Source organism: Platichthys flesus, chromosome 14 (genome assembly GCF_949316205.1).
Source record: "Platichthys flesus chromosome 14, fPlaFle2.1, whole genome shotgun sequence".
NCBI lineage: Eukaryota > Metazoa > Chordata > Actinopteri > Pleuronectiformes > Pleuronectidae > Platichthys > Platichthys flesus.
Window position 1 is genome coordinate 14,264,687 of NC_084958.1, and position 8,630 is coordinate 14,273,316.

The window sequence follows — 8,630 nt, forward strand, 5'->3', positions numbered from 1 at the left end:
TTATCAAATACCTTTAAATATTGTCTTCAATAAATATTCAGAGCTTTTTTTGCGAAAAAGCAACAAGTAAAGTGCCACTTAAGTACTATCAGCAAAATAAGTATTAAGCAAAAGAGATATTTCCCATCGAATGATTATCAAACACCATAATGTTTGAAAACTTAAGGTAAAGTACAACTGCAAAATTGTACGTAAGTACAGTACTTGTGTGAATGTAAACAGTGATTGCTTTGCATCCCAGCCCATCTCTCCTCTGGGTCTGTGTACATGTATGTGCCACATGCAACTGCAGCTGTAACCTACCTGTTTAAAAACCAGTTAGACAGCCTGGTGTGCATGAACTGCAAGTGATTTGATCAGTTAAAGATTCAACAGGGCATCATCCCAGTAAAAACAAATACAAATCGTCCTTTATCAGTGGAAACAGTGTCCAATCTTTGTGTCAGTGCCATGTGCTGTCATTACTCAGTGGTTAAAAGAAGTTCAAACCTTCTGCTCTGGAACTTCACCCCAAACAATGCAGGGCCCCTCGCAATTTCCTGCCTGCAACCAAAGTCTGAAGAGAGAGAGTGAGTGGTCCTGACTGGAAGTCATGCTGGCCTAACCTCTTCTGGAAACCCTCAGCCCATCAGAAGCCCAGCTGGAAGACAAAGTGGAGAACTGCCCACGGATATGAAGTGCCAGAAAAGCCAAGGAGAGGATGCCCAAAGCGTGGGAATTTCACCTATCATATTTTTTCTAAGAATTCCAGGCATGTGACCAATAGAATCGTAAAAGAACAGGATGTGTGTGAGTGTTACAGGAATTTAGCCTTGTGATTCCACAATGACTGACTGATGCAGAAAACTGCACATATACAGTTTGTCAGTGTTATTATTGGTAACTCTCATGCACTTACCAAAAACTGTTATCTAGGGATACTCACTCTTTCAAAATAAATTTAAATAACAGAAACTTGGCTGCAGGTCAAGAATATAGACTGAATATAAAAATGGTTGACATGAATTCTACCTAAAAGTGAAGCCAAAGCATCTTGATAGGCCCCTGGTGGCTGGCTGCATAAAGTAGTGCAGCCGGCCTCAAGTGCATGTACCTAAAACTACCCTCAAGTGTAATACTAGAGTAAACACATTCAACTCTTTTCCCAGTACAGGAGGATTTACTCACAAACACATTTTTCTCAGCCTTGTCACACAAATAGTTGTGCGGGAAATAGTTGCGACACTGTTTTGGCTCTGATGCAATCTGGGTAATTTCCAATTATACTTCCTCGTATTAACTTTGCAATACTTCTTGAGACTTCAAAACAATACTTAACAATTTTTTTTTGGGGGGGGGGGGGGGGAGGGGTCGTCTGTTATCGCAAGAGTTATGCAGGAGTCGAGGATCCTGCACAGTCGAGGAAACAATGTGAGCAGACCTTTTATGCAGTAATCTTCCCTTTCTGCCAGAAAGGAGATAACAGTGCTCACTTGCTGCTATGTTCACCTGCTCTGTTAATGCTCCATAGATCTCATTGCTTTAAACTGTCTTTTATTTGTCTTCTCTCAAGATTCACAGTAAACCGTTGTCTCTGATGGTGCTGGTCATGTTTCATTGAACGGACACAGAGCCCTGGAGTAGGCAGGACGATTCCTCAATCATAAAGAAGTGGACTGGTCAATAAACAGATACACACATCCACATATAAACACACACACACATACACACACTGGAACCAGAATGTTTCTCCTCCCTCTGTTTTGGGCCTGTAGGAGCTGGGATCCATGGCAACCAAATACCGAGGGGAGAAACATGTGCGCACTGCCTGGCTGAGCTCCATCCCTCTGGCAGCTCTGCTCAAACTCCTGAATCCCATGACAAAAACAACATTCCTCCTCCAAGTGATAGTTTTCAAGGAATCCCTGTTAAACAGAGGCATTTCTCCGTGTGCATACTTCATTGTATTGAAACCATCTGGTGGAACGTGTGAATGTGAATTCTTCTGCAGACCCGCACAGAGGAACAAACTGTCTTTGTGCACGTGTGGAGGTTTGCATTGTCCGTTTTTTTTTTTTTAAAACACTGTACATGTGTGTGTTTACTTGCTGTCATGACACACTGGTCTAGTTTGTCTTCAGGCGTTTGATATGGGACTAAGTCTTCTATCCTCTCCAACACTGTTTTCCCTGAGTATACACACAGTCTAACTCACATAAAAAAAAAGGGATGAAAAAACAAAAATTCACAGTCACACTTGTGGAGCAATGGCAAATTCAAAGTGTATTTATTTCATGGTTCGAAAAATATTGCTTGACTTTTGCAATGTCCTTTAATTCAGAGACGATGTTTAAGCAAAAAAGTAGATAAATGTGTTGCATCAAGGATTATGACCCATGTGAAACACACAGATCTTCAGGGACCGTCAAGGCTCTGGGTTCACAGGTCTTTGTTTAAACACATACCGGTATCACTTTGCTACAATATGAGATCAAGCTTTTTGTTACTCGTTAATTTTGAAGTCATGTTTTGCGGTGGCCCTTGTGTCAAAATCTAGTTTAAAAGGTTCAGTTTATCAAAATCTGACAAGATGAATGTTCCTAAATCTTCTACATGGTATTTTAAGTGTGATTACATTCGCTAACGATGTCATGTTTTCCCTCCGGCCCTTTTGGTTTTGGGTTGGTTTGTTTGTTTGTAAGCAAGATTACGCAAACAAACTACTGGACTGATTGTCACAGAACTTGGTGGAAGGATGGGGTTTGGGTCAGGGAAGCACCCGTCAAACTATGGAATGGATTCACTTTATTTTATAATGCAAGATACATTTTTCCTTAATTTCCTGTATAGGGTCTTGGCGGAGGGAGTTCTTGTTTTGTGGTGGACCTCATGTCAAAATCCAGTGTTAGGTGCTTGAGTTTATAAATGCTGCATATTCCTAGATATACCTGTGTGTACATTTTATACAATCCCATAAATTAAGTGTAATATCAACAGAGCTGTTTTCACTGGCTTTAATGAAAACATCCTGTAACTGGTTAATCCAACCATTCATCACGCATCCCAAGACTCAATGGTTTATCTCAGAGGAAAACACTGTGCAATACATGAATAATAACTGCAGTTACAAACATCTGAGTACTTACTTACTCATAATTTGATATTTTTCTTGCGTAGCCTTATTTTTAAATCAGTTCTTTATGCTCCAGCGATGTTGATTTGCAATATAACTTCAGCCGGTGAGAGCTCATTGGTGCAGGTGTGATCACATGTCCGCCTGTCACTGGTAACACCCTTGTGAGTCTGGAAGAGGCCGGGAGATGTTGTGAAAAGCCCACTGCAAGATGCTGTCCATGGATCCCTGCTGAGACACAAAGATCATTGGGGGGGGGGGGGGGGGGGTCGGCGGACACAGCGAATCAGTCCCAGCACATAGATCCATCATATGTTTATTGTGCGTGTGATGTCATTAAAAACAATGACATCACAAAGCAAGGACCTTTACTAGCCTCAAGGTTTGTTTTAAGAGTCAGTTCATCGGGGCTAAGAAACACCAAGTATCACATTACATAAAACAGCAATACGCTTAACGTCTGACATCTGCGCAACACATGTTTATGATCAACACAAAACAACTTCATGACAGCACCCCCCCTGCCAGTTATTATTCGGTCCTCTGGGCTCCGGATGATAAGAAGTGCAGCAGCCATCTCTGACATGCATGATCCCGTTCGTATTTGGTCTACGTGTTTTGCGTTCATGTGTGTAACCGAGCCCCGACTCACATCTCCCAGGATGGAGTCCAGTTCGGCCGTATGGAGGATGGGCTCCGGGGCAGAGGTGATCTGATCATGACTGAGTGGGTTTTGAACCGATGGGGTGAGCTGGACACACACAAACACACACACACACACATACACACACACACACACACACACAGGGATAGGAGCGATTACTCAGGTTACACTCGGACATATTCAGATGATGCAGTGAAGGTTTTTTTCTGCATAGACACCAGACTCTTCAAGCTCTATCTTTGTGTACACGTGTGCAGACCAACCTGTGAGCCTCTGGATTCAGCCTCTTTCTCTGCAGAGCTGCCCCAGGGTCTGGAGAAGGACGAGCAGGACGAGCAGATGGATCTCCCTCTGGCGAACACACACATTCGTTTGTACTTCTCTCTTTGTGAAGACACTCATTGACATAACGTATTCCGTAGCCCCTTACCCTAACCCTAACACCTAAACCTGATTTTACCCCTAAAACCAAGTCTTAACCATCAAACAGCCCATTAAAAAAATGAGACTGGTCAAAATGTCCTCACTTTCCAAATATGTCCTGACTCTGTGGGGTCTATGATTAAACTGGTCCGCACAATGATTTAATTGCACCAACACACGCACACACACACACACATAGGGTGTGACTCAGACAGTTTTCTGGGGTGTCTAATGTTACTGTCAATCAATATGTAATTTCAAACACACAGGAGGATACAGAGGAAGAGCTTAAGGCCCTTTCATATGGCAACTTAAACTGATTACTCTTCACTTTACTGCTCTTCATGCAATATTATAAATTAAAATATGCTAATACTGTCCGATGATTTCAATTTGTAGTTTGTGATTAACAGTTGATCACACATATACACATATGAACATTGTAGAATACCCTGCTGCGGCACACGCCCTTAATAATCGACAGGGTTAGGACGTGCACAATGATGCTGGGATTAGTATTTGTATATGTCATCCTCTAAAATTGCTCCATCTTGAGTCATTTTTTTCAAATGCATTTGAAATAAGAGATAAGTGGATGTCTCACTTTGAGAAGAGGCAGTGCAAATGGAAACGCCCCAAACACTGGAGGCACTGAGTCAGATCTCCTCCTCCGAGACGGCACAGGCCACACACCTCCCTCACGATGTCCAGACCTGAGCCCTGAGGACAACACTTTTTTATACATCCAGACTATCTTGTGACAGAAAAGACAAAATGCTGAATGAGTAGTGAACAAAATGTGAAAGTAAAATAAGGACTCCAACAAGCAGACCATCATCAGGTCTGTACCTGGGTTCTGGCAGCCGGTCCATTCACAGAAGCTGTGACACTTGTGAGGGAGGAGGACGACGGTGAGGAGAAGAAGGAGGCGTCTATGAAGGAGTTGGTGTTTGTTTGCTGAGGCTGAGCCACGACAGCCTGAGATACAAAACATATAGACATTAGTTGGTTTTAGAAAATATGGTATTATTGTTTCTTAAAGCCCAATAAAGAGATTCATTTGTATTGTCAAGTCATGGGAACTTTGTAATTTGGGGCTCTGTAAATAAAACTAAGGAAAGGGAAGAAGAGATGCTAGCCATGGTAAATGTAGGATGGAAAGGGGAACTTGATTTCTTCCCTTTTCTTTTATTATTTATTCAGGCATCAGATCCTTTTACTGCTGTTTATTTTTGTATGTATTTGGTATCTTAATATTCAGATGCTCTGAGATGTTGTGCATGTAATCCTTTTTCTTTGCCTGTGTCAGAATAACCAGAAATATCAGTTCCCGTCTGGGAACATTCTTGTGAACGCCGCCTCAAATCGGAACAACAGTTCAGACAGTTGGAAAGGGTTGTGATACACGAGTCCCCGAGTTACTGCTGTCAACACTTTAATTATCGATTAGTCTCATTTTTCAATCAGCTCTAAATAGAAGCTTTTTGTCACTGATCCCTTTTCTTTGACCTGTGATAAAAAGTAAATATTTGATAAATGTGTATTTTAAATGCTCGAAACACATAAATAAACACATAAGCTTTACAGCAGCTATGTTTTCTTCACATTAAGACTTCAAACAACTCATACACACCAAGGTCTAAACAACGACCTCAGCCCAAGGACGGACATTTTGTGCTTGCCCCTATGTAGGCCTGAAACACGTTGGCATGTTGTTACTGTTGATATGATTAAAGTTTCCATGAGATATTAAAGGCTTTTTAACTTTACACCTGCTTTAGTGCCTTAGATTCCCTCAACTTGTCTAAAGTTCTTGGAACTCCAAACCAAAGAGCACCAAAGGGCCATTACTCACCACAAACACTCTTAGCTCTGGGCTATTTGACTAAATACTTTGACTAAATACTTACTTACAGCCCATGTCAACTAATATTTTTTTCTGTCAGGACCTTACTTGTAAAGGAAGCTGGCCTTTCTCTCTTTTCACTCCACGGCACTGCTCACACTGCCAGCTGCCACTGCAGATTAAAACATGCAAATGTTTCAGAGCAAGGACTTAAAAAAAAAAAGGAGGCATCTTTGAAAATACAGCCACATGCTGACATTTTAAAATGATATACACAGGTAGATTTGATTGATTGAATTTGATTGAGGTAGATTTGAGGGATCTGAACCTTGGTATGGTTGTGAGTGGAGGGTCGAGGCAGGTCAGGTGTAAGGCTCGAGGACAACCATCGCAACAGAGCAGCTCCCCTCCGTCCTTACACACTGCACACTCATCGTCATTGTAATGAACCTAAAGACACAGGCACACAGAGCAGACAGAGACACACATCAGGCAAACAGATGAAAAGCCAGGTGAGAGGAGAGAGGCCCTTTACCACCTTTACCTTCGTGCCTGTGGTTGTCCCCCCCTTGTGGTGAAATGTGCTCTTAGCAGCCTTGAACTTGAGCGCTGCACTGGTGTCCTCTTTAATGCACTTTATGGTACCTGTTGAATAAAAAGTCATTGTAGTCAATTATTTTTGATGCTTTTTAACACACAAATGTATATTATTTATTATTGCTGTCCCGATGACAGTTATATCAATATTTGGAAATGATTGAAATAATGATTTTCATCTCATATCTTACCGTCTGAGCCAAACACCTGCTTGATGTGGATCTTTTCTCTGGCTTCATGGCTGACTGACAGCTCAGTGGAGAAAGAGGAGGAAGAAGAAGAGGAGGAGAGGGTGACTCCTCCCTGGACTGAGGAGGACACTACCTGCACACCTGTGGCACAAGTTTAGTTAAATGTATCTGTAGCATGAAATAGATGTTTCTAAATATAATAACATACACTTCATTTTAAACTAAAATGGCATTTAGTAGAGTGTCCAACAGCCCCCTTGTGAAACGACATCTTAATTCATTAGATCCTTTTTTTATTTGGATCTGCACCAAATTGTTAAAAAAAAATATTAGTCCCCTAAATATGCCTGTTTTTTTACACAAAGATCCATGAATTATCCTGAATAAATGAAAAGGTCAAAAGAAAGAAAAAGGCCCTATCTAGTTATGTTAAAGAAATGTAAAAGACTCCTGGATCCGCCCCCTGATAATAAATCAGTTGAGTAGTGTTTGCATTATCCTGCTATCAAACAAAGAAGCAATGAAGATGAAAACATAACGTCCTTGGTGGAGGTAATTACTATTTCCAGATGTGAGCAGAGGTGCAGGAGCTTCACTCTTCACTCTGTATAACTTTACTTTACCCCCTAGAAGAAAATCAGAAAAACACAAGATTCATTTTTACTGAATGTTAAAATTCATTCTTATTGACCAACAGAAATGACAGATCCTGCTGAGGATTTTCTTTCTTTTCTCTCCTTATCTGGAAGTACAATGGGCTGCAGTGTAATATTGTCGGAAGAGAGAGACAGGTGTATCATGGGAAATAACCTGGACCGTCGCTTGTCTTTGCATGATAGCGTGAAATCTTGCTGGAGCCGGTCTCTCTATCCTCATGGCTCCTCTTCTTCACGTGAGGAGTTTTGTCAGATCTCGGGGATCTCTTCTCACCTCTGGAACCTGCAGCGTCTCGTTCTGTCAGATATAATCAGCGATGAAGATGAAGGAGATTAAAGACGGAACTTGTCTGACCTAAAAGCTTCTGTTTCCGCACTGCGTCTGTGCCACATTGAGATAGTAATCATGACTAATGGAACAGTATAAAAACACAACAACCTTCAAGATTTAAAGAATCAAACGTCCATTGCTTACCAAATAGCATTTATCGATGTCTGACTTAACTGAAAATGTATTTAAATATAAGAGTATGCATAGAAATATATTATTGATGATTTATTTAATCATCAATAATTAAATAAATCCTCTGTTCTCACAGAATTTGGAACACATAACACGGAGAGATTAAAGAATATCAGCAGAATTTTTATGCCAAGCATTTTCCTTAACACCACGTACTGGAGTGCAGGTTAGAGAGCAGCGTCTGCAGCTTGCTGTAGCTGTCCAGGTTGTAGTCCTTGCTCATATTTTTCCAGAAGGCCTGGATGGTAGATCTTCTCTGTTCCAGGACCCAGGACAGGAGCGAGTACATGGCCTTGTGGATCCCCTCCCTACTCTCCTTCTCTAACGTGTCCTGCAGATCCACACAAACAGAAAGAGCTACTGAGAGGAAAGTCAAGTCTTCCTGGGTAACGGATCAACGTTTTAAATGTATAATGGTGATTAATCCATTTTTCCATGCCTTACCTTGAGCATTTGGTCAGTGATGATGTTTTTGTCTGCCAAACCATAGACAAGAGGGAACGGGTCGTCCACGGCCATGGCAATGTCAGTGCGCGACTCCCTCAGTAATGAGCGAAGGTTCGTGTCCCTGAAAGCCTCCACTCTGGACATGGTCCGCTTTCAATGAGGTGCAAAGTG

The 8,630-nt window shown here is 41.5% G+C and overlaps 1 protein-coding gene across 1 annotated transcript; it reads right to left on the bottom strand.

Annotated features, from left to right (window-relative positions):
- Positions 1 to 2,320: 2,320 nt before the first annotated feature.
- aire (autoimmune regulator) lies at positions 2,321 to 8,630 on the bottom strand. Its single transcript, XM_062404363.1, has 13 exons — positions 8,457 to 8,630; positions 8,169 to 8,343; positions 7,644 to 7,787; positions 7,394 to 7,459; positions 6,834 to 6,974; positions 6,590 to 6,690; positions 6,374 to 6,495; positions 6,154 to 6,217; positions 5,049 to 5,177; positions 4,804 to 4,931; positions 4,040 to 4,127; positions 3,765 to 3,863; positions 2,321 to 3,343 (listed from the first exon to the last, which is right to left on the bottom strand). Exons 1-13 carry the CDS (start codon positions 8,601 to 8,603, stop codon positions 3,260 to 3,262), a joined length of 1,488 nt encoding a protein of 495 aa, XP_062260347.1. The 5' UTR covers positions 8,604 to 8,630; the 3' UTR covers positions 2,321 to 3,259.